This window comes from Oryctolagus cuniculus, chromosome 14 (genome assembly GCF_964237555.1).
Source record: "Oryctolagus cuniculus chromosome 14, mOryCun1.1, whole genome shotgun sequence".
NCBI lineage: Eukaryota > Metazoa > Chordata > Mammalia > Lagomorpha > Leporidae > Oryctolagus > Oryctolagus cuniculus.
This window is the reverse complement of record NC_091445.1, coordinates 97,030,029-97,054,691: the sequence shown is the minus strand read 5'-3', so window position 1 is coordinate 97,054,691 and position 24,663 is coordinate 97,030,029. Positions and strand designations below refer to the sequence as shown.

The window sequence follows — 24,663 nt, the reverse complement described above, 5'->3', positions numbered from 1 at the left end:
TAAAGCCTATCACTCCGCTCTCTGTCTCACGCCTGAATTCTTTCTTGCGTGAAGAGCCCCACGGCCTCCACAGCTTTCTCCCCGGTAACAGGGACAGACAAGGCGGCGTGATGGACCCGCGGCCGCGCCGTGAGGCCCCGTGCTGTATCCGGGCTCGAGTGCGCTGCGGCTCCCTGCGCACGCTCACCTGCCAGGCGACAGGAGACGGCCCCTGCCACCCAGGTGGGAGAGCCGGATGGAGCTCTGGGCTGTGGACTTGGCCTGGCCCTGCCCCCTGGCACTGGGGAGTGGACATGTCGGTCAAGACCAGGGCGGGGCACCGTTTTCCCAGTCATCTACAGGTTCAAGTCCAGCGAAAGCCACCCCAGAGCGTGTGGGGCCCGGGGCATGGAGGGTGGGGGCTCTGCAGGAGCCGCACAGGGTGAGGGGTGAGGAGGGGGCCCAGGGGTGCCTGGCAGCCCAGGAGGGCCGGGGTCCTCCTGCTACGCTGGCCCCCTGCTGCTGGCCTGCCCAAGGGGCTGCGCCTCCACAGGCTAATTCTAGGTAGAGCCTGTGTGTGTAAGAGGGGCTGAGGAACCTGAATTCCAAAGAAAACGCAGTCCCCAGCGCAGTCCCGGTCACCCAGGAGGCCTGGGGGCTGATAAGGCTGCGCTGATAAGCCCCTAGGAGGACGTTCCGGAACTCTACAGGCAGAACCCCCTCCCAACCACACTTCCCAGAAGAGGGAGGAGGGGGAAGCGACAGGACCCTCACTCGGTCCCGGCGGGGGCCCCAGCCCTGTCCCGAGAGCCGGCCCGCCGGGCAGCTTTTCACCAGCCTGCGGCCTGGCTCACCACTTGGTCTCACCTCCGACAGGACAAGAGCAGCTCAGTGACGTTCCCGCCCCCTCCACCCTGGGCGGTGCCCGGAGTCCCATGCTGCCTCCTCGCACCCCCGCACTCCCCGCCCAGGTGCCCACCGACTGGCAACCCTCGTAGCTGTCCCCCCACTGCCTCCCAGCACACGAGTCTCCTTCCGCCCTCCCCCGCCCCATCTGTCACTCCGGGAAGCCAGGTGTCTCGAGAAGGCAAACCTGATCCGCTCCTCCGGTCTCCAGGGGCAAAGGTCAGTGCCCTGAACTTGCTCATCTTCAGGCCCCGCCCCCACCCTCACCTGCATCCTTCCATTGGGTGGGGGCGGGCGGGCAGGGCTGCTGAGGAGAGACATCCACAGAGATAAGAGGTCCCTCTGGTTCTGGGAAGGGCGTGGGGGTGGGAGACACCGAGGCTGAGGGGAGACGAGTGGGAAGGGGCTGCTGGTGGGGGCCCCTCCACGCTGCCCCCGGAAAGCAGGGACTGCGGCTCCCTGGGTGCCTCCCTGGCTTCCCAGGGTCTCCCTGCTGTGCGGAGCAGGACCCCCGAGCCCTGACACTACCCGGCTCCCAGGCCACCCACACCCGGTGTCCCTGGGGGGGACAAAAACCTGTGGTCCAGTGACTGTGGGTCGGCCTAACCCCAGTGACCCCAGAGAGCCAAGGGGACTAAGCCGCCCTGGGGGTGGCTGGGGCTCTGGGACCCCAGGGCCAGCCTGGAGGGCTCGGGGCACACCCACTGGAGCCCCGGAACCCCGAGAAACTGCAGCCTGGAGCTGGGGCGGTCACTGCCGGGGCCTTGGGATGCGCCGAGGACAAGGGCCCGCCTGGCTTCCTGCAGCTCACCTGTGCGGTGCCGGGCCGGCATTTGCGCAGGGGGAGGGGGCTCCTGTCTGCCACAGGGGGTGGCTCCCGGCTGGGGGCGGGCACCTCCGCAGATAAGGCATTAACTGCCCCGCTGGGACGCACCCTGCAGATCTGCTGACGCCTCCTTTCGCCCAGGTGCTGGGGCCAGGTGCCAAAGTTCTTCATAAGAGCTGGTGCTCCGGCCGCCGCCACCCGCCCTTGGCTCCTGTCCTGCCCGGCGACCACCATGGTGAGGCTGGTGCTGCCCAACCCCGGCCTGGACGACCGGATCCCCTCCCTGCAGGAGCTGGAGACCATCGAGAAGGAGGAGGCCAGCACCCGGCCCAAGTGGGACAACAAGGCGCAGTACATGCTCACCTGCGTGGGCTTCTGTGTCGGGCTTGGCAACGTGTGGCGCTTCCCGTACCTGTGCCAGAGCCACGGAGGAGGTAGGGCCGCCCGCACCTGTCCCCGGGGGCTCCTCTCCCTGCTGGGGAGGTCCAAGGGGCCCCTCCTGGGAGGGCAGGAGGTTCGGGGGAGCCGAGGAGCGCTGGACAGCTGCCGGGCTCTGGGGAGACAGCGGCTGGGCTGGGACCCTGCACGCCGAGGTCCCCGGGGAGGGGGAGCCACACCCACAGGGGCTCTGCACTGCCCCAGGGCCTCAGGCCTCACCTTCCGCCCCAGGCGGCCCCTCCCCAGCTGCAGAGCTCACAACCCCACCCACCCACCCAGCCAGCGGCTGCCTCTGAGCCCTGGTCCCCATCCCCCCCACCCCAGGCTCCTGGTAGCCTGCAGCATCCTGAGGGGGCAGCTGCGCCCTGAGTGGGGCTGGGGCTGGGGGCTGGGGGCGGAGCCGGCTTCTGGCAGGTGGGGGCCGGGCGGGCCCGGGCGCCGCTTGGGGAACAGGCTCTGCCGGGTGCTCTGGGCGCGTCGCGTGGGGACGGGCCCGCGGGGCCAGGCTCTCCAGCGAACCCGGCTGAGGCAAGACAAGGACGTGCGGTCACTCACACGGCTTGGTGACAGCTGCGCTGTGGGGCGGGGTGTTAGTGCCTCTGGTGGGGTGGGGGCCGGGGGTCCCCAAGCCCTCCTGGTCACGTCCCCTTTCCCCAGTCCTAGGGGTCCTGTCTGCCTTCCGGGGGGGGGGGTGCCCCGTGCCTCCTGCTGACCCTGGCAGCGTGGGAGCATGTGAAGGGGCCACGGCACCCCACTGGGGCACACAGCACTGCTCTGCTCTTCCCACAGTGGGCCTTGGCCGGGCCGAGGGAGCCCCAGCATTCCGGGCACAGGGTGTGCACTGCGGGGTGTGCATTGTCCTGTGGGTGGCAGGCGTGGGCCCCGGAGGCTGCGCCACAGACTGGAGGAGGGCAGGGAGGGGCCACACTGGCCCCGACACAAGCTTGGTCACATAGACCTGATTCCGAGGTGGCCAACGGCAGGGTTGGCAAGGAGACCGTGGGGAGGCCTCGGGGACACAGGCAGGCCCCCCATGGGCTCCGGGGGTCCGACAGCGGCACAGGGGTGTCCTGGCCCTCAGAGCAGCAGCCTGCTGCCCAGCCTGGGCCCCGGCCCGCGTCAGCCGTGGTGCTGGTGCCAGGCTGACAGTCGTCAGTGGAAGGGGGGTATCTGTGACGCCGAGTCGCCGGCCGTGGGGGGAGTGGCTCCCAGGCCCCTGCCCAGGTGCAGGTCCTGTGGCCTCACCTGCACCCCCTCCAGGGAGCCCCTGGGCTGGGGCCACTGTTCTCGCCTCTGAAATGGCCGAGGGAGGCGTCCACCCAGAGTGGCCATGAGCTTGGCAAACAGGTCAGCATTTGCAGAACAGGACAGAGACCTGGTCCCTCGGGACTCAGCCTCAGCCCCGCCCAGGGGCGCCACGGTCCCAGGTCACCCACGGCACTGGGAGCTCACACACACCCCGAGTGTCTGCCCGGGCCCCACTTCACGGCCGCAGCACACGGGGAGCAGGGGGCGCGAGGACCCTGCGAGCCCCACCAGCCACAGCCGCCTCCATCTGCCCATGTAGCGACCACGGCGTCTGCCCTGGGCCACGCCACCACCTGCTGGACACGGGGAGGCACGGGGACCCAAAGCTTCCTGCCTTCCCCTCCCCTTCCTCCCCGTTCCCCTCCTCCCCCCGAATCTCAGAAAGTGACCTGCGTTTCTGCCCTCCCCAGGCCCCCAGAACCCTGCCCACCTGATCCCTGCTGGGGCCCCCCTCTGTGGGGAGAGCAAACATGGCGATGGGGCTGTGGGCAGAGTCTGGGCTCTGGGGACCTTTGCACCCACGTCCATCTGGGCGCCTGCCCTGCCCTTCTGCTCCCATCACCCCACATAAGGGGAGCAGGTTCAGGGTGACCACGCAGCGCCAGGCCCTGCTCAGGTCTGGAGACCCCAGGGGAATCCTCGTCCACAGGGCCCAGTGCTCCAAGCGGGACAGGGCCGGGGGTACGGATGCCACCGAGGGACCCAAGAGTCCCCAGGCCAAGCCAGCAGCCAATCCATTCCATGGGACAGGGCTGGCTCCTGCCCGGCCATGTGTGAGATGTGGGGTGCTGGCCCCTCCCGCACCCTGAGACCCGCACACGGGGGAGGGCACCAGGACGGGGCAGCAGCAGAGCTGTCCTGGGAGAGGCGTCCAGCAGGGGGCGGCGAGGGGGGGACCGGGCGGAAGGGGGGCTGCCTTCCTCCTGGCAGTTTTACCTCCCTGGCCTTGCTCAGCCAGCACCACGCCCCCCCCCCCAGATCCCCTGGGGCCAAGGACGGTCCTGGGAGAGGGGTCGCAGGGCCTCAGGAGCCTGGGCTGGGGAGGGGTCGCAGGGCCTCAGGGGCCTGTGCGTCCACCTGTGGAAGGTGAGTGCTTGGAGGGAGCTGGGGAGCAGAGAGGGGTCCACTGAGTGACAGCAGCACGCGACTCCGCCCCCGCCCGTGGCCCCGCCTGCCTCTCACCGCTGGCCCCGGGGGCTGACCGGCAGGGAGACGGTGGGGGGGGGGGCGCCGAGGAGGACCTGGGGGAGGTCCAGCCTGCGAGAGCCACAGTGAGACAAGAGCGCAGCGTGGGGCGTGGGCACGAGGACGGTGCTGCTGCTGGGTGGAGGGTGGCAGGGGGGCTGGGCGCGTGCCAGGCACCAGATGTCCCAGGCATCTTCCGTGGCAGGCCCCGTGGCAGGGTAAGGAGCGGCGGGAGGGGGTGCTGTGGTCCCCCCAGCTCTCCAGCAGGGTCCTGATCTGAATTCTTATTGCCTGGTTTCTCGTCCACGTTTGGCGGCCATGGAAGGCCTCCGGCTCTTCCCCCTGCGCCGCCCGTGCCGAGGGGTCCCTAAGGCTGCAGAGGTCCCCGCTGGGCTTTCTGCATGGGGCGTCCCTGTCACTCGGCTGGCTCCGACTCCGTCCTGGGGTCCCTGCTGTGCCCCCAGGCAGACACCCAGAGCCCCCGCTAGCTCCTCTGCACCCGTGGTGTGCTCTCTGGGCCACAGGGAAGAGCTGACCGTGTGGACACCCCGGCCGGCCTCTCCCGGAGGCCCCCCCCATGCCACCCCCGGTCCTCTGCACCTTAGTCAGGGCGCAGGTGCTGGCCACGTCCCCAGCTGGAAGGGGGCCACCTCAGCCCTCCCGGGGCCTGGGAGGCGCCTGTGGACTCCAGGTTGGGGCTCACCTGTGCAGGCTGTTCTCGCAGCCCAGTGGACATGAGTGAGCTGTGACGGCCTCAGGCCGACTCGCGTGAGTGGGGACTTCTCCTTCGAGTTCGCAACTCTCTCCTCGTCTATCGCGAAACAACCGGCAAACTGAACTTTCTGGTCAGTCGGCCCCGCTCCTGTTCCTGCCCAGCCCTGAATTCCTGCAACTTCAGAATGAGGTCAATGTCACCCACATTCAGAGGTCACCTCCCAGAAGCCTCAGGCCAGAGCCCCCAGGGATGGCCGGGAGCGTCCCCTTAGGGTGAGGAGGGTGGGGGAAGAGGAACCCGAGACGGGGGCCTCGGCCTTGGGGAGGCAGAGCTGGCCGCAGATGGTGCCGTGTGCAGCTGATGGTGCCGTGTGCAGCAGGGGCAGCGGGTGGGGCTGAGTGCAGCTGCAGTCTCTAGGGCTCTATCTCGCCAGCCCGAAGCTGGGTGCCCACCTGTCAGTGACTCCCTGGCCCCGCCCCTGGCAGCCCTGCTCTGCTTCCTGTCTCTCTGGGGTCCTCCTGCGAGCGAGGGCTACAGGCGTCCTTTGGCATCCACTGATGTCACTCACACCACACCCCAGGCCCGAGCACGGGGACTCCTCTGCTCCTCTGTCCATCTGTCCGTCCATCGGGGGACAGCTGCCTTGCTCTGCAGGGTGGGGGCCGGGTCTCGGGAGACCTGGGCTTAGCTCTGGGGCGGCCACTCTGCTGGCCCTCGTCTGCTGGTCCGGATCTGAGTGACGGCGATGTCTCGCGCGGAGTCCGGCTGCTCTCTGGGTTCCGGGGTGAGAATCCTGAGGTCAGAACGCACCAGCTTGTCCTCGCCGGCCGGCCACAGTTGCCGCTGTCGCCCGGTGCGGTTTCTTTACTTAGCTAACTTCCTTGAAAGACAGCGCCACCTGCTGGTTTACTCCCTGAACACCAAGCCTCGAGCTGGGTCTCCCACGAGGGCGCGGGGGAGCCAGGTCCTTGAGCCACCTCCCCAGGTGGCTGTCAGCAGGAGGCTGGAACTGGGGGTGGAGCTGGGACTCGAACCCAGGCCCTCCGGAGTGGGCTGCGGGCCCCTCACCCCCGGGCCAAACAACCCCCTGGGTGTTGTCTTTGGACTGCGAAAACTTCCCATCAATGTGGATCTCACAGAGCACACACAGAGCACACCCAGCGGGCCTGACAGACACTGAGGGCCAAGTTCTGTAGTGTACACACACACACAGGCACACGTACACATGTGCACACGTGCATGCAAGCACACACATTCACACAGCACAACACACACCCACACACAAGCATACGTGTGCATACACGCACACATGAATACCAACCTACACAACCGTGTGCACACAACACAGGCGTGCGCACACACGTGTGCACAGTTCTGCCAGGTCTGGAGCTGGACATGGACGACGGAGCTCCTGCATCCGGGCCGAGCTCGCCGGGAGCCCCGGGGGCGGCTCCACAGCTGCTGCCCGCACACGCTGGGGCTCCTGGGCAGCCGCGGGCTGGGAGGGCCGCCAGGTGGCACTGTGCAGCCCCTATGCGGCCCCCCTGGAAGGCGACCTGCCCTGACTGGTGCTGCCTCCCCAGGGGCCTTCATGATCCCGTTCCTCATCCTGTTGGTCCTCGAGGGCATCCCCCTGCTGTACCTGGAGTTTGCCATCGGGCAGAGGCTGCGCAAGGGGTCCGTGGGCGTGTGGAGCGCCGTGCACCCGACCCTCAAGGGCGTAGGTAGGCCCCTCCCTGGGCACCTGGGGGGCGTGGGCAGTGTCCGGCACAGAGTGGAGGGGCACGGCCTGCCTGCCCAGAGCAAGGGCCCAGCAGGGGGCGCTGGCCACCTGCTCAGGCGGCCTCCATCCACTCCCACACCCTGCCAGCCCCGGGGGTCACTCATTCACCAGCTCTGTGACCGGGGCACTGGCTCCCTCAGACCTCAGGCCAGGGCAGGGGGCAGGGTCCACTGATCAGCGCTCCTGGGGCAGGAGGCCCCGCCCTGAAGCCCACGATCCAGGCCTCCCCCCACCCCCGCTGCCTCTCCTGGTCCCTCACGCTTGGTTCTGTTAGAGGCAAGCGCCTGCAGGAGCCCCTGGCCCTCCCCGCGCGGAGACTCCCCTGAACCCCGCCCCCCGCAGGCATCACCTCCATGCTGGCGTCCTTCATGGTCGGGCTGTACTACAACACCATCATCGCCTGGATCCTGTGGTACTTCTTCAACTCCTTCCAGGACCCGCTGCCCTGGAGCCAGTGCCCGCTGGACCAGAACCTCACGGGTGAGCCGCCCTGGAGGGGCTGGGGGGGGGCCCCGAGGCTCCGCTCCCCCAGGGCAGCCGAGGGAGAGGGAGGCCGTCAGGGGTCAGGGAGCGCGCAGCCCGGCGCGGGTGCGTGCCCAGGTGCTGCTCCCGCCGACTCGCGTGCGTCGTGGCCGCGCGCCCGCAGGCTACACGGACGAGTGCGCGCGCAGCTCCTCCGTGGACTACTTCTGGTACCGCGAGACGCTCAACATATCCACGTCCATCAACGACTCGGGCTCGGTGCAGTGGTGGATCCTGCTGTGCCTCACGTGTGCCTGGAGCGTGCTCTACGTGTGCACCATCCGCGGCATCGAGACCTCGGGCAAGGTGCGGGGCGGGCGCCGCGCGCGGCTGCGGGGCTGCGGGGCTGCGGTGCAGGGCGCGCCCTGGCCGCCGCCCTGAGCCCGCCTCGCCTCCCCACCCCGTCGCAGGCCGTGTACGTGACCTCCACGCTGCCCTACCTCGTGCTCACCATCTTCCTGATCCGCGGCCTGACGCTGAAGGGCGCGGCCGCCGGCATCGCCTTCCTCTTCACGCCCAACGTGAGTCCGCCCGCCGCTGCCCGCCGCGCGCCCCCGCGCCCCGCGCGCTGACGCCGCGCTCTCGCTCTGCGCAGGTCACCGAGCTGGCCAACCCGGTCACCTGGCTGGACGCGGGTGCGCAGGTGTTCTACTCCTTCTCGCTGGCCTTCGGCGGCCTCATCTCCTTCTCCAGCTACAACTCGGTGCAGTGAGTCGGGGGGTGCAGGGGTCCTGGGGCGCCGGGCGCGGGCCGCGCCTCGGTTTCTCCATCAGATCTGGAGACCTGGCCGTGCTGCCCTCGCGAGAGCGTGCACGGCAGCCCTCGGCGGGGGCGCGCTGGGGGAGGTGGGGGAGGGCGACCCTGCTGACCCTGTGGTGCCTGGCTTCCCGGGTGCTGCCCTTACAGAGGCTCTATCCGGCTGGCAGGACAGGTGGCTCCACGTCTCCACCACCTCCATCTAGTTCCAGAACATTCTTCCTACCCCACTACCCAAGCCCCACCCCGTGACCCACTCCCAGCCCTGCCAGCTCCGCAGGGCCTTGCGGCTGCTTCCGCAGGCGCCTGGGGCTCTGTGGCTCTTGGGAATGACCCGACCTTCAGGCGCCTGCCTGGGAGTGGAGCTGTGGGTCCAGCTGGGCCGACAGCGTCGTGCGTGTCGGCTGCACTGATGCCCAGCAGGTCCGGGGGCACCTGAGGCCCAGCTGGGACTTGAACCCAGGGGCTCCAGAACCAGGGGCGACAGCTGCTCCGGGGGCCCAGAGCCAGCAGGTTGCGGTGGGGGAGGCGTGAAGGGCAAGGGCCCGGGGTCCCCATGCTGGGCTCCCACGCTGGGCACAGCCCTCCGGCCGTCTGAGTCCTCGGCGCCCGCACCTGCTCGGAGCGGCACAGGAGGGCTCCCGCCCAGCCCGCTTCCCGGCAGGCCCTGGGCCCGGCCTCTGCCCGTGGGTGACGCCGCTCTCGCCACAGCAACAACTGCGAGATGGACTCGTTGATCATCTCCGTCATCAACGGCTTCACGTCCGTGTACGCGGCCACGGTGATCTACTCCATCATCGGCTTCCGCGCCACCCAGCGCTACGACGACTGCTTCAGCACGTGAGTGGCCCCGCCCCGCCCTGAGCCCCGCCCCCGCCCCGCCCCGCCCCGCCCCGCCCCGCGCCGCGCCCGCGTCATCCTGGTCATCCTGGCTCTGCTCCAAGGAACATCCTGACCCTCATCAACGCCTTCGACCTGCCGGAGGGCAACGTGACCCAGGAGAACTTCGCGGAGATGCAGCGCTGGTGCAACGCCACCGACCCCGCGGCCTACGCCCAGCTCACGTTCCAGACCTGCGACATGAACTCCTTCCTCTCGGAGGCAGGTCCCGGCACCCCGCGGGCGGGAGGCAGGGGCGCCCCCGCCGGCCCCTCGGGTCGCTCCCTGGGGCTGCCGTCCGCTTCCCCTCGGTCGCCACGACGCCGGCCGTGGCACCTCCTGCGGCTGCTCGGCTCCCCACACACTGCCTCCTCTCTGTTCGGGAGCCCCCACGTTTGGGGGTATCACCACTTCCGGGCCGGCGGCTCCCACAGCGCCGAGCGTGGTGCTGGGATGTGGCGTCACCCATTGTCAGCTGTGTGTCACCTCCCAGGCCCCAGGTGGCTGCTGGCGTTGCCCACCCCAGCCCAGGCGCCCTCAGCTGCTCCTGGCTCTGCCGGGGCCGGGCGCACCTGCCGAAGGGCCCGGTCCCGCGCACTCTCACCTGCCGGCCCGCGGCTCCGCTTTACCCGTGTATCTGGAGCCAACAGGCGGCCTGGGGTCGGCCCCATTCTCGCTGGGTGTGGCTCGGTCGGTGGGCCGTGCGCTGACAGGGTGACCGGCGTGGCTGTCGGGGACCGACAGGCCCTGGGTGACTGGGTGCCGTCGTGCAGGGCGTGGAGGGCACGGGCCTGGCCTTCATCGTCTTCACCGAGGCCATCACCAAGATGCCGGTGTCGCAGCTGTGGTCTGTGCTGTTCTTCCTCATGCTCTTCTGCCTGGGCCTGTCGTCCATGTTCGGGAACATGGAGGGCGTGGTCGTGCCGCTGCAGGACCTCAAGCTCATCCCCGCCAAGTTCCCTAAGGAGCTGCTCACAGGTGCGTGTGCGGGGGGGCCCGGCTGCGTCCCCTTCCCGCCGGGCCGCAGGTTGGGACCCGCCCGGCTGTTCCCCTGCAGGCCTCATCTGCCTGGGGACCTACCTCCTGGCCTTCATCTTCACGCTGAACTCCGGCCAGTACTGGCTCTCCCTGCTGGACAGATACGCGGGCTCCATCCCCCTGCTCATCATTGCGTTCTGCGAGATGTTCGGGATCGTCTATGTGTACGGCATCGACAGGTACGAGGGAGGAGGTGGCGGGGAGCTGGCCGGGGCCGGCCTCGGGGGCGCAGGGCAGACAGCAGAGCAGCAGCCCCGAGTCCCGGGAGGGGGCTCCGCAGGGCCCCCCAGGGGCCGTCCATGCCCCTCTGGCTTCCGGACTCTCCTACCCCTATCTGTGCAGACGAGCGCTGACAGCAGCGTTGGGAGACCGCCCAGAACTTGGGGTGTGTGGCGTGGAGGCCACGGCGGGGGCAGGCCCTCTGCCACGCGGCCGAGCAGGAGCCTCGGTCTGGGTGCCCACAGCAGGCCGGGTGCAGGTGCAGCAGAGGAACGAGGGGTGGGTGGGCAGTGGGGCTGGGGTCCTCAGGCCAGGGTGCCTATGGTGTGGGGGGGCTGTTCCTCCCTGCAGTCCAGGCCTTTCCAGAGGGGGGCCCTTCATCCCCCACTTGGCCAGACATCTGGGCGCTCACCTTGCTGGGTGGGGCGGCCACCAGAGAGCAGCCTGAGAAGCTATCGAGGCGAGCTGCTTCTGAGAGCAGGTGTGCAGGCCAGGTGTGCACACAGGTGTGCAGGCCAAGTGTGCAGAGACACAGGTGTGCAGAGACACAGGTGTGCAGGCCAGGTGTGTGCAGAGACACAGGTGTGCAGGCCAGGTGTGGGCAGGCACAGGTGTGCAGGCCAGGTGTGCAGGCCAGGTGTGTGCAGGCACAGGTGTACAGGTACAGGTGTACAGGCCAAGTGTGCAGAGACACAGGTGTGCAGGCCAGGTGTGTGCAGGCACAGGTGTGCAGGCCAGGTGTGTGTAGCCACAGGTGTGTGCAGGCCAGGTGTGCAGGCCAGGTGTGTGCAGGCCAGGTGTTCAGGCCAGGTGTGTGCAGGCCCAGGTGTGCAGGCCAGGTGTGTGTAGGCACAGGTTTGTGCAGGCCAGGTGTGCAGGCCAGGTGTGTGCAGGCACAGGTGTGTGCAGGCCAGGTGTGTGCAGGCCAGGTGTGTGCAGGCCAGGTGTGCAGGCACAGGTGTATGCAGGCACAGGTGTGCAGGCCAGGTGTGCAGGCACAGGTGTGCAGAGACACAGGTGTGCAGGCCCAGGTGTGTGCAGGCACAGGTGTACAGGCACAGAGATGTGCAGGCATAGGTGTGCAGGCCAGGTGTGTGCAGGCCCAGGTGTGTGCAGGCCAGGTATGTGCAGGCCCAGGTGTGTGCAGGCCAGGTGTGTGCAGGCACAGGTGTGCAGGCCAGGTATGCAGGCACAGGTGTGCAGAGTCACAGGTGTGCAGGCCAGGTGTGTGCAGGCCAGGTGTGCAGGCACAGGTGTGCAGAGACACAGGTGTGCAGGCACAGGTGTGCAGAGACACAGGTGTGCAGGCCAGGTATGTGCAGGCACAGGTGTACACAAGCCAAGTGTGCAGAGACCAGGTGTGTGCAGATACAGGTGTGCACAGGTGTGTGCAGACCAAGTGTGCAGAGGCCACGTGTGCAGGTACAGGTGTGCAGCTGAGGGGCAGGCCAAGGTACACAGGGTTGGCCACGCTCTGGTAACCATGCAGTGCAGGTTTGGCCGTGCGCCTGGCCCCACAGCTGTGCAGCCGTGCCTGGCACTGTGCGTGTCCACACGTCCATCTGTGAAAGGCCCAGAGCGCAGGGCGAGGCAGGCGGTCAGCGTCTCGCCCAGGTCAGCCGACACCGTCCCGGCCTCTGCCTCCAGGTTCAACAAGGACATCGAGTTCATGATCGGGCACAAGCCCAACATCTTCTGGCAGGTCATGTGGCGGGTGGTCAGCCCCCTGATCATGCTGGTCATCTTCCTCTTCTACTTCGTGGTCGAAGTCAGCAAGGAGCTGACCTACAGCGTCTGGGACCCCAGCTACGTGAGTGCCCAGGGCTGCCCATGCCGGGGAGGGTCGCAGGTCGGGCGGAGGCCGTGCGTGTGCTCAGGGCAGGGTTGCAGGTCGGGGTCACAGGGTCGCAGGTCGGGCAGAGGCCATGTGTGTGCTCAGGGCAGGGTTGCAGGTCGGGGTCGCAGGGTCACAGGGTCGCAGGTCGGGCGGAGGCCATGTGTGTGCTCAGGGCAGGGTCGCAGGTCGGGTCACAGGGTCGCAGGTCGGGTGGAGGCCCTGCGTGTGCTCACCCCTGGCCTGGTTCTCCCCCAGGAGGAGTTCCCCAAATCCCAGCAGGTCGGGTACCCGCCCTGGGTGTACGTGGTGGTGGTGGTCGTGGCCGGCGTGCCCAGCCTCGTCATCCCCTGCTTCGCCGTCTACAAGTTCATCAGAGGCCGCTGCCGGCGGCCAGGGGACCAGCAGGGCCTGGTCAGCACGCAGTCCACAGCCTCCGTGAACGGGGACCTCAAGTACTGAGGGGCCCAGCCCCAGGCTGCGTGTGTCTGCGTGTGAGTGCGCACGTGCATGTATGCACACATTCACGTGTATGCATGAGCAGTGCATACACGTGTGCTCCAGCCTGAATGTGTAGACACGTGTGTTGTACGTGTGTATGTTCATTCATGTGTGTGATGTTTCTCCATATGCATGTGTGTCTATGCACACGTGTGTGTGCATGGGAGTTCATGGCAGCATTGCACGTATGCCTGGATATGCATGTATTGTGTGCGTGCAGGCCTGTGTGCACACATGTGCATGTTTCATGGGCGTGTGTGTATGCACATGTATATATGCATTATGTGTGTGCCTGCATCTGTACATATGTAGCTGTATATTTTGTGCATGTGTGGACATGTGCATCGTGCTTACACGTAGAGGCACACTGCTTGTATGCACTGCATGTGTGTGCATATCCAGGTGCACACATGTTCACACACGTGTGCATCTGTGTTTACATGTTCATGGCACACACGTCCACCATGTGGGCTCAGTCTCCTTGTCATGAACACGGTACAGCCTGCCACACAGCCCTGGGTACGTCCCCCAAAGTCAAGAGCTGAGGGGTGGGGAGGCTGCACCTGCTGCACCCCAGGTTGCCATGGAGTCATGGAGCTTCGACCCCTACAGCCATTCCCATTTCCCAGCCCCGCCCTGTGCCCTCCCCCTAGCTACAGACCCTTGACCTAGGGACCCCCGAGGTCAGGGCTGGGGCCCTTTTACCAGAAGCCTGACGAGCCTGTGACGACGTGGCCATCCCACCCCACGCCCTGGCCCCACCGCCCCGGCTTAATGAATACTCACCATTTAATCATTGCTTCTGCCTGCCACGGACAGATGCCCTGGTGCAGCTCAGCGCGGCCCAGCCGGAGAGACACCACCTGTTTTCTTACGGGGACGTGAACTGTGAATTTTTAGCCAGATGTTGGGAGAGAGGGTTACAGGGTAACTTGGCCCTGGCCCCTGCCACCAAGGACGCTGCATGCCTCCTGGCCCCCCTGGAGCCCAGGGCTGTGTCAGGGTGGATGGCCCTGGGACTTGGCACCAACCTCAGCCCCGCGCGAGCTGGGCCTGTGGCATCTGCTTCCACAACCGGCCGCCTCCACGTTCCGCAGAAAAGCCTGAGTGCCTCCCTTCAATCAGACTTTCTAGAATTCTCACAAGTGGGGCTGGGATGCTGGGGGTCCCCTCCCTCCCGGACCCCGGCCACAAACTCCAGTCCTGCGGTTCCAGCCCCCCGGCCCCCCGCAGACACGGAGCAGGGCGGAGCTGGGACGTGTTCTGACCGCTCAGCACTCCCCTCCGCCGCCCTGCGGTACCCCTGGCGCAGCCCAGCCAGGTGTGCCATCCAGGAGGCCGGCGGGCGTGTGGCACCTCCGGAGCACAGTGCTGCTGCTTGGCATCCTTGTCAGCGAGACCCACAGGCAGGTTCATGGACATCAAGTGTCCCCGTCTAAATAAACCACTGCATCCGCCGTTCTCTGTGTGCGTCCAGACGGGCGAGTGTGGCCCCAGGGACGGTGTGGCTGCAATCAAGACGCTGTCCACAAAGCTATGGCCGGGACAGGCTGGGCATTGGGCAGGACTGTCTGCCTCCCAAAGGCCCTGTCCCTGCTGTGCTCAGTGGGGGTCACCCCAGGGACTCCTGTGGCTCTGGGGAGGGTGTGGGCTCCACTCTGAGGCCCCCAGGCTGGGCTAGGGAGCAGGTGCAGGCCACGTAGGACTGGCCAGGAAGCCACGCTCAGACTCCTGAGGTGTCAGGAGACAGGTGTGGCCTGAGGACTAAGCCCCCCCTGCCTGTGCTGCCCCAGAAGCAGGGAAGCCACGGCCACCACAGCCACATGTGGCCGGGCAGCAGCCTTTATCTGCCGACCCCATCGGGAACTGCGTGGCACGGGGAGGTCAGGGGCTGCCAGGGTCCCGGGTGGAGGGTGGGGGTCCCTGGTGATGGATGTTCGGGTCTTGAGGTGTCCACGTCCTCGCCTGGACTCAGCTTCACAGGACGTGGCCACCTTGGCACACAGGGTGGGGGAGGGGAGCGGGGGCCTCTGGCCCTGTCACCAATGAGCATGAGTCTGCATTACCTCAACGTCCAAATGCTCGTTACAGATAAATAACTAAAATCAACTCACGTGCCCCTGAGCGTCCCCACAGGAGCACACGGCTGTCGCGGGGACAGCTCTCTCCGTGGTGGCACCTGCCTGCAGCTGGCATTGGACGCGCTCGTGGGAGAGGGGCCGGGGATGCGGGCACAGCCAGGCCCCAGGTTACCAATTAACCGGGCTCCACCGGCTTTCCTTTAAATAAACCGGAGGACGCGACGGAGGGGACGCTCGGGCTCCAGGCCAGCAGAGGGTGCAGGTGCGGTGTGGTCTGGACGCTCCCAGAGCTATGGCCCAGGACCTCAGCCCAGACCCCGCCATGGACGCGCGGGAGGACGAGAGGCCCCGGTGGGACAACAAGCTCCAGTACCTGCTCAGCTGCGTGGGGTTTGCTGTGGGGCTGGGGAACATCTGGAGGTTCCCGTACCTGTGCCAGACCCACGGCGGAGGTGAGCCCACCAGCCACACCTGGGTACCCAAGGGGCTGGCCTTCCCCACCCCGACCCCTGGGCAGTGCCACTGTCCCGGGAAGCCAGACACGCGGGCCCCAGGAAGAGCCCGGCCTTGGCGTCTGCGCCCCGAGGACTTCAAGGGTCCGCACACAGGGTCCCAGGCCAGCACGCAGCTCTGTCCCCAGCGTCGCTGCCCCTCGGTGTGGAGCCGGTCTCCGGGGCGACCACCCCGGCGTCTCCCGGGTGACGGGAGCCCCGGGCTCACCAGCAGTCACAGCACACGGATGCACCAGTGTGGCCACACGCGTGCACCAGCCAGGGGGGGCTGCTCAGGGCTGTCGTAGCCCGAGTGCCCCGTGTGACGGGCAGGCCTGGAGTGCCCGCCCCTCCCAGTGAGGAAGCTGGGGACGTCCTCCAGGGGCCAGGGCCTCGGACGCAGAGGTCGGGGGAGGGGCCTCTCATCAGGGATGCAGGCGAGAACATTCTGTCTTCGTCCTCCCCGGGCTGTGCTGAGGGGCGGTCTCACCCCAGCCCGTCCCTCGGGATTTTGTAAAGAGCGCCCCCATATCTCGCGCGGCTGCACTCACCCTCCTCGATCCTGGGCAGTTCCGGGGTCTTCTGAGCCGGTGGCCCTTCCTCGTCCTCACGCCAGCTCCTGCTCCGGGTGTCTGCTCGCCCACTCCGCCTGTCCACACTGGCCATGCCCACTCCGCCTGTCCACACTGCCTGTGCTCACTCTGCCTGTCCATACTAGCCACTTACACACTGTCCACACTGGCCGTGCCCACTCTGCCTGTTCACACTGCCTGTGCTCACTCTGCCTGTCCATACTAGCCACTTACACACTGTCCACACTGGCCGTGCCCACTCCGCCTGTCCACACTGGCCGCACACACTCTGCCTGTCCACACTGCCTGTGCTCACTCTGCCTGTCCATACTAGCCACTTGCACACTGTCCACACTGGCCGTGCCCACTCCGCCTGTCCACACTGGCCGTGCCCACTCCGCCTGTCCACACTAGCCGCACAGACAGCCTCTGAGTCTGCCCCACAGTGCCGCCCGGCTGGTTTATTCTCCCAGGAGGCTGAGTATGCAGCCAGCGGCTATGCCAACCGCACCTGGCCAGAACTGGGGCCGGCCACCGGCAGCACGCCAGGCGCCCCGACGGGGAGCGAGGGTGGCCGCCCCTGACGCCGTGTCCCCGCAGGGGCCTTCCTCATCCCCTACTTCATCGCCCTGGTCTTCGAGGGGATCCCGCTCTTCCACATCGAGCTCGCCATCGGCCAGCGCCTGCGCAGGGGCAGCGTTGGGGTGTGGACGGCCATCTCCCCCTACCTGGGCGGCGTAGGTAGGCCGCCCCCTTCTCGCTCCCCAGGAGGACCCGCTCTGCGCGTGGGCGGACCGCCCCTCCCCTGCCGCGTGACGCTTTGTCCTCGCTGTCTGCAGGGCTGGGCTGCTTCACGGTGTCCTTCCTGGTCAGCCTGTACTACAACACCATCCTCACCTGGGTGCTGTGGTACTTCCTCAACTCCTTCCAGCACCCGCTGCCCTGGAGCAGCTGCCCCCTGGACGGCAACAGGACGGGTGAGGGCGTGGCCAGTGTGGACAGGCGACCTCTCCTGGTCACCGGTCCCCGCCAGATCCAGGGGCCACCCAGATCCCCATCCGCTCACACACCAGGCCTGGGCCTTGCTTCCCAGTCTCAGCCTCAGGGGGAGGCGGGAGAGCACGGCTGGGCTGCCGGGTGGGGGCCGCTCCAGCGCAGGGTCAGCCGTGCCGGCGCCCATGGCCCTGCTGGCTCTCGGGGCAGGGCGTGCACTGGGCCTGGGCCCTGTGGCCGGCCCGTGACGGGACCGCTGGCCGCAGGGTTCGTGGCGGAGTGCCAGGGCAGCAGTGCCGTGAGCTACTTCTGGTACCGGCGGACACTGAACATCACTGCCGACATCAGCGACAGCGGCACTGTCCAGTGGCGGCTGCTCGTCTGCTTGGTCACCTGCTGGGCCGTGGTGTACCTGTGTGTCATCAGAGGCATCGAGACCACTGGGAAGGTGAGAGCGGCTTCCTCCGGCTCCGAGGCCCCCTCCCCGCACTGCCAGTGCTGGCTTGGCATGGGGGGGGGGCAGGCGCACTCGGGGCCCCACGGGCGGCTTCTCATCCTGGTGACAGTCTCTGCCCTGAACCGCACTCTGTGCCAAGGCAGCCACGCCGGCTCTTCCGGCGGCCACCGTGGCGTCACCCTGCCCCTCCATCTCGGTGGACAGCGCCTCTCGTAGCCACCGCTCCACTGGGTCCGGCCTGAGGAGCCCCCACTCAGAGCCAGCGCCTCCCGGGCGGCTCGGGTTTGCCTCTGCCTCCCGACCGTTCCCCGTCTGGTCCTCCTCCTCCCATCTTTCCGCCTCCTGCGCGGCGGGGGCACTGTCAGGCTTCTGACTCTCGCTGGATCCCAGAGCAGCGCCAGGGCGGAGGGCGCATGTGGCTCACGGTCTGGAGGCTTGGGCTCCGAGATGGGCAGCGCCTTGGGTTCAGGCAGCCGGGCGGCTGCAGGGTGGCGAGGGACCACCCCGGGGGCAGAGACACAGGGGGCTCACAGGCGAGAAAGAGCAGACACTGGTTTCTCTCCTAGGCGACTGGCTTCTCAAGGCCTTCCCTTGGGGCCACTGGGGTACACCGGGGTGGGGGGGTCTTGAATACTCGCGGCGGGGCCAGGGCTCCTCACGCCCCCTGCTCTGGGGCGGCCCACGCAATCCAGCAGCCACCGGCCTGAGCCTTTTCCCACGAGGCTCTGAGGACAGAGCCGGCGACCAGACCCTGCGGCTCTCACAGATCATCCTGTTAGGAACGCACTGGGGAGGCCCCGTGGCTTTGGTCTGTGTGGGGATGTGGGGCCGGCCCTGGCCCACCGCGGACTGGGAGCCACCAGGACAGGGGAAAGAGGGGGCTGGGCTGAGAGCCTGAGGCGTGCACAGGAGGGCCCCAGGCGGACGAGGGGCAGCCTGCGGTGGGGGGAGGGGGCCTGCCTGTCCCGAGTGCCGGTGCCCACCTTAGCTGACCTCCGGGGCCCGTGTGACCATCCACCTTCAGAGCTTGACCCAAAGAGCCGTGCCTGTGTGGTCACCCTGGGCCACGTGAGCGGCCACAATGGGGCGTGGCCCCTCCCTCGCGCCTGCAGGGCCGCTGTGCGTCTGACCCGGTGTCTCTCCCAGGCCATCTACTTCACGGCCCTGTTCCCTTACCTGGTGCTGACCATCTTCCTCATCAGAGGCCTGACACTGCCCGGGGCCACGCACGGGCTCCGCTACCTGTTCACCCCCAATGTAAGTGGGGGGGGGCAGGGGACACCCAGCGGGCAAGGGAGGAGGGCCTCGGGGTCTCAGCAGGGTTGGGGCAGGGACTTTGGTCTGGGGGCGTGGACTGGTGCACCTGCAGGAAGTCCAGGTGCCAACGAGGTGGGGCTGTGGGGGAGGGGCCGGCGGGGATCAGCTGTCACCTGGGGCAGGGGCGTCCAGCAGGTGCGGCACACAGGACCAAGGGGCTTCTCAGAGCCTACAGCGCTTCTAGACCATTCCATCGGTCCAGGACCCCAAGGGGGTTTCCAGAGCTGCCAACCGCCACCAGGAGTCGGCTGCACACCTGGGCATGAGGCTGTCTGCCCAGACACCCAGCAGTGGGCAAATGGGACAGTGGGTGCAAACACCCCTGCCCAGGGGCCTCACACGGCCAAAGCCACGCGTGGGAGAGGGTGGGAGCATGCCCGGGTCAGAGTCGGCTCAGATCTGGTTCTAGGCCCCAACACAGAGTGCCAGCCACGCTCTGCCGTGGGCCTGACCAAGCCACAGCTTGCTGGCCGCATCGCAGAACAGGGGAGCCGCGTCAGCTGCCACGCCAAGCAAGCTCCCTCCGGGCACAAAGTCCTGAACGGTTCTTGGAATCTGTACAGGTCACACCTGGTTATGGCGTGACCCAAAAGGGCCAGGGAACGTTCTGGAACAGCGTCTGCTATGTTCACGTCCCAGATGCAGATTCTCCAGAACCCGCGGGTGTGGCTGGACGCAGCCACCCAGATCTTCTTCTCCCTGTCCCTGGCCTTCGGTGGACACATCGCCTTTGCCAGCTACAACCCGCCCAGGTGGGCAGCTGCCCCAGCTTGCTTGGCACCCTGGCACTGCGGTGCCAGCCAGCAAAGGCTGAGCTGGGCACGGTGCTGTGGGACCTGCTGGCCTGGGGTGGGCTCCAGCTGGCTTGTCCGTTCCAGGAGCTGCTGTGTGTGCCCAGCCTGACTGTGGCCTGGGGCAGGTCTGGGGCCCACAGGCACTGAGCGCAGCTCTGAGCCTCTCCACAAATGGTCAAGGAGCGGAGTGACGCAGTGGGGAGGGGCCCAGGCTCGGTGGGCGGGGGGCCCTGAGTACAGCCCTGTGTGAGGGGCCCAGGCTCGGTAGGGGGACCCTCAGTGCCCCCGTGTGTGGGGTCCAGGCTCAGTGGGGGGGGACCCTCAGTGCCCCCGTGTGTGCGGCCCAGGCTCAGTGGGCGGGGGCCCCTGAGTACAGCCCCGTGTGAGGGGCCCAGGCTCAGTGGGGGGGGCCCTCAGTGCCCCCGTGTGCAGGGCCCAGGCTCGGTGGGGGGGGACCCTCAGTGCCCCCGTGTGCGGGGTCCAGGCTCAGTGCGGGGGGACCCTCAGTGCCCCCGTGTGCGGGGTCCAGGCTCAGTGGGGGGGGACCCTCAGTGCCCCCGTGTGCGGGGTCCAGGCTCAGTGGGGGGGGACCCTCAGTGCCCCCGTGTGTGGAGCCCAGGCTCGGTGGGCGGGGGCCCCTGAGTACAGCCCCGTGTGCGGGGTCCAGGCTTGGTGGGGGGGGACCCTCAGTGCCCCCGTGTGCGGGGTCCAGGCTCGGTGTGGGGGGGTCCTCCCGAGGCCCTGAGTGCTCCCGTGTGCAGGAACAACTGTGAGAAGGACGCCGTGGTCATCTCCCTGGTGAACAGCATGACCTCCCTGTACGCCTCTGTCGCCATCTTCTCCGTCATGGGCTTCAAGGCCACCACGGACCACGGGCAGTGCCTGGACAGGTGAGGCCGGGCCACGCCGGGCAGGGCGGGGCAGGCACGCCGGCGTTCCCGAGGATGCTCACTGGAAAACTCGGGTGTGGATGGAGCTGAGGGCGCCCTGGGGGACGTGGGCCCCGAGTCGGGGACAGCCCCAGGGGGCGGGAGGGGTGCCCCCAGAGCCTCTGGGGGCTGCCACCCGACCCCATGCCCCCGGGGCCTCCAGGATCACAGGCGGCCTCCTCCACTCTGGGACGTGCACAGCGCACGGCCAGAAGGCAGCCCCAGGACGCCGACGCCGCCCGAGCGACCCTGAGGCCCTCCGGACACGGCTCATTCCGGGTGTCGGGTGGGCTGCAGCCTCTGGCACAGGGAGCCCTGCCCCCGCAGAGTACGCATCCCCAGGGGGCTCCAGGCACGCGGGGGGGCAGGGCTCCTGCTGAACCCGTCGGCACCCAGGACAGCCCCCGTGTGCAGAACCAATGGGTGGCGCCTGTGCCAACCTCACATCACTCAGAGGGAGGAGGCAGTGGACAGTCCAGCCACGGCCAGTGCCCCAGGAACACTGTGTGAGCGTGTGTGCCTCACGTGTATGTGCGCCTCACGTGTGTGCACCTCACATGTGTGCACCTCACATGTATATGTGTACCTCACGTGTGCCTGACGTGTCTGTGCGCCTCATGTGTCTGTGCACCTCACGTGTATGTGCGCCTCATGTGTGCGCCTCACGTGCACCTCCCCTCAGTGCCACCCTCACCGGCGCAGGAGCTTCTCCCGCTCCTCCACCCAGACCCCAAGGACAGGGTCCTGTCAGGTGCTGGCCGGGCTCCCAGGGTGCTGTGGGGCACGGCAAGTGGTGGCCATGCTGCACCGTGCACAGCTGCTCTGTTCCAGGTCTCCTGCTCCTGGGGTCTCTGCCAGCGCTGGGTGAGGGGGCGCTGGGCCAGGGTCCGTGCTCCCGGGGGCCGTGCCCCACACTGTGTTCCCGGGGGCCATGCCCCACACTGGGGGTGCTGGGCTGGGGTCCGTGCTCCCGGGGGCCGTGCCCCACACTGGGGGCGCTGGGCTGGGCTGGGTGCCTGAGGCATCAGGATGAGGTCGCGCTTCCTCCCCCGGCCACACTTGGCCCTGCTCTGCGTGGCTGCGTGAGACCCTGCTTCATACAAGGCCCCAACGCCCCCGCACTGAGCGTGGTCAACAGCGCTGTCACTCATGCCTGGCGCCCACCTGACACGCGGCTTCCTCCGTGAGGCACGTCCCGGCCTCCCGCACTTAGGACACCGGACACGGGGCCTCTGAGCAGCCCGACCGGCTGCCGACAGAACACAGCAAACCTGCGGAAGACATGGCGCCTGAGCGACCCAGGAAGCTCACACGGGAGGGCTGGGCTCGGCTGGGCCCCCGACCGGGAGCCTCAATGCCCAGATCAGGGCTCAGTGGACTGTGTGGGAGGGTGACAGGAGCAGCTGTGTGGACAGCGAGCCCCAAGGCCGACCTTGGGAGCGTGTGACGCCGGGTGTGGGTGCGGGGGCTCCCGGCCCCAGAGTGCCTGACCCTCGAGTCCTGAAGATGGGGGGGCTGGGCCCCTCAGCTGAGCTGCAGAAGCCAACACCCCTGTGCCAGCCGGGGCCTGCAGGGTGAGGCCGCCCCCTCCCGGAGCAGGAGTACACGTGGGTCGCCCACAGGAGCGGAGGCGTGGGCAGGCTGGTCCCCCAGGGTGCCGTGGGCCCTGTGCCTGGACACATCCGCTGGCCCGGGCGGCGGGTGGCAGCACAGCCCCACAGCCCCACCCAGGGTGCCGTGGGCCCTGTGCCTGGACACATCTGCTGGCCCGGGCGGCGGGTGGCAGCACAGGCCCCACAGCCCCACCCCGTGTCCCCGCAGGAACATCCTGGGCCTCATCAACGAGTTCGACCTCCCAGAGCAGAGCATCTCCAGGGCCAGCTACGAGGCCGTCCTCGCGCAGCTCAACGCCACACAGCCGGAGAGGCTGGCCTGGCTGCCCCTGAGGGTCTGCCGCCTGGAGGACTTCCTGGACAAGGTAGTGCACGCGGGGCTGCGGGGCCACCCCGGGAACCCCAGGCGTCGGGCCAGGCCACAGGGCTGCGAGCCTGCCGGAGTCCAGTGGAGCCCTTGTCCAGTGGGGTGGCTTCAGGGCCGGGCTGACGGGCAGCCGGGCGCAGAACCAGGTCCCAGGCACCCGGGGCCTTCTGGGGGGCGGTGGCCGCGGCCTCCATGCAAGCGCACCCACGGCCCGTGCGCGTGGCCCACCGTGGCTTCCGGTTGCAGAGCGCCTCGGGCCCCGGCCTGGCCTTCATCGTCTTCACGGAGGCCGTGCTGCACATGCCGGGGGCGCCCGTGTGGGCCGTGCTCTTCTTCGGGATGCTTTTCACCCTGGGGCTCTCGTCCATGTTCGGCAACATGGAGGGGATCATCACGCCACTCCTGGACATGGGGGTCGTCCCCACGGGGTTCCCCAAGGAGGCCCTCACGGGTGAGTGCACAGCTCAGCCCAGGGATGCCTGCCGCCTCCCCTACAGAGCTCAGGGGCACGAGGCCAGCCCAGCGGCTCCGGGCAGGACACGGGTGGACCCCCGCTGACCACGGCCCGCTGAGGCCACGCCCTCGCCCACTCCAGCAGGCAGGGCGGGTGGGGGAGAAGGGCGGGTGCAGGCCTCCCACCCAGCCCCCTGCACCCCAGGGCTGGCCTGCCTGGCCTGCCTGCTCTCGGCCACCTGCTTCACGCTGCAGTCCGGAAGCTACTGGCTGGAGATCTTCGACAGCTACGCGGCCTCCCTCAACCTCATCATCTTCGCCTTCTTCGAGGTGGTGGGGGTCATCTACGTCTACGGCCTGCGGCGGTGAGCTGAGGTCCACGAGGAGCCCGGGGGCTGGGGAGGGCCCCGCAGCACCGCTGAGCCCCGTGTCCGTGCAGGTTCTGTGACGACATCGCGTGGATGACGGGGCGGCGGCCAGGCCTCTACTGGCGGGCGGCGTGGCTCGTGGCCAGCCCCCTGCTCCTCCTGAGCGTCTTCCTGGCCTACCTCGTCCTGCTGGCCCAGAGGCCGCCGAGCTACCGGGCCTGGAACCCCCAGCACGTAGGTCCTCCCACGGGGATCAAGGGGCCGCAGTGACCCGCAGGGCGACCCTGGTGGGACCGAAGCCCCTCGAGTGAGGGCCTCAGAGCAGCGTCCAGACCCTGGGGACATCGGTCCTTCCAGCCCGCACTTCCCATGCGCTGTGGGGACAGGCAGCCAGGGAAGCGACCGTTCCAAGTGTCTGGGAGAGGTCGGGCGGCAGACTGGAGGAGGTCGCTCCCTGCCTGGTCCACACAGGGGACCACGAAACACCTGGCCTGGGCCGGCCCTCCGAGTGAGCACCAGAACCCCTCAGGGTCCGCCTGGGGGAAGTGAGAAATTTCTGCTTTATCCCGGGTCTCAGACCACACCTCACCTGTCCACAAGTGTCGGAGGCCAGTGGGTGGGGCCACGTGCCCTGCCTTCCCTGAGGGCTTCCACCCAGAGGGAGCCTCAAGCCCCAGCTCCCTCATCCCTGAGCACCCACCCAGGATGCTGCCCTCCGGTAGTCCCAGGGAGGACTGGGGCTGCCTCCGTGAACAGTGGTCGGGTCAGCCTCGCTCTGCCCGAGGCCTGGGGTCTGAGGCCGGGGCCCACCCCTCCAGGCTGAGCTAGCTCTCTCTCTCTCTTGCGCCCCCTGCAGGAGCAGTTCCCCTCCAGGCAGGAGAAACTCTACCCCGGCTGGGTGCAGGCCACCTGCGTGCTCCTGTCCCTGCTGCCCGCTCTGTGGGTCCCGGGCGTCGCACTGGCCCGGCTGGTGGCCAGGTGCAGGAGGCACAGCAGGACGTGTGGCGGGACAGGAGCCTGAGGCCGCAGGACAGCAGGGCCCGCTGGGGGCAGGGATGGCCGTGGGTGACCTCATCACGCCCTCCCGCCGACTCTGCAGGACCCCTGGCTCCCCACGTCTCGGGCCTGCTCTCTCCGGGCGTCACTGCTGACAGCAGCTCTGAGCAGACAGCCAAGGGGACAGGAGCTCGCGGGACCACAGGCGTCTGCCCACCTTCAAATGGGAGGCAGAGTCCACCCAGGGGCACCCCCAGGTCCTGGCTGCCATGGGAGGCCCTCTGCGTCAGTGCTGCCCACACAGCCCCCACAGGGCACCGCCCACACAGCTCAGTGATGGACA

At 68.1% G+C, this 24,663-nt stretch overlaps 2 protein-coding genes across 2 annotated transcripts; both read left to right on the top strand.

The window, feature by feature from the left end:
* The first annotated feature begins 1,943 nt into the window (after positions 1 to 1,943).
* Positions 1,944 to 12,850, top strand: SLC6A19 (solute carrier family 6 member 19). Its single transcript, NM_001163116.1, is given in 12 exon segments — positions 1,944 to 2,145; positions 6,941 to 7,081; positions 7,483 to 7,620; positions 7,787 to 7,968; positions 8,073 to 8,183; positions 8,258 to 8,370; positions 9,130 to 9,258; positions 9,363 to 9,519; positions 10,071 to 10,275; positions 10,355 to 10,514; positions 12,202 to 12,364; positions 12,647 to 12,850. Coding segments are annotated over 12 exon segments (1,905 nt in total).
* A 2,416-nt stretch (positions 12,851 to 15,266) lies between these two features.
* On the top strand, positions 15,267 to 24,454 carry SLC6A18 (solute carrier family 6 member 18). Its single transcript, XM_070056926.1, has 12 exons — positions 15,267 to 15,422; positions 16,634 to 16,774; positions 16,873 to 17,010; positions 17,293 to 17,474; positions 18,630 to 18,740; positions 19,440 to 19,552; positions 20,356 to 20,484; positions 22,345 to 22,501; positions 22,750 to 22,954; positions 23,162 to 23,321; positions 23,396 to 23,558; positions 24,181 to 24,454. Exons 1-12 carry the CDS (start codon positions 15,293 to 15,295, stop codon positions 24,343 to 24,345), a joined length of 1,794 nt encoding a protein of 597 aa, XP_069913027.1. The 5' UTR covers positions 15,267 to 15,292; the 3' UTR covers positions 24,346 to 24,454.
* The last annotated feature ends 209 nt before the right edge of the window (positions 24,455 to 24,663 follow it).

Bases quoted from the DNA above. Each gene is read 5' to 3' on its own strand.
- SLC6A18 (XM_070056926.1), top strand. From the start codon at position 15,293: ATGGACGCGCGGGAGGACGAGAGGCCCCGGTGGGACAACAAGCTCCAG. The intron at 15,423-16,633 runs GTGAGCCCACCA...GTGTCCCCGCAG, and splicing joins GTGCCAGACCCACGGCGGAG to GGGCCTTCCTCATCCCCTAC. The intron at 17,011-17,292 runs GTGAGGGCGTGG...CGCTGGCCGCAG, and splicing joins CCTGGACGGCAACAGGACGG to GGTTCGTGGCGGAGTGCCAG.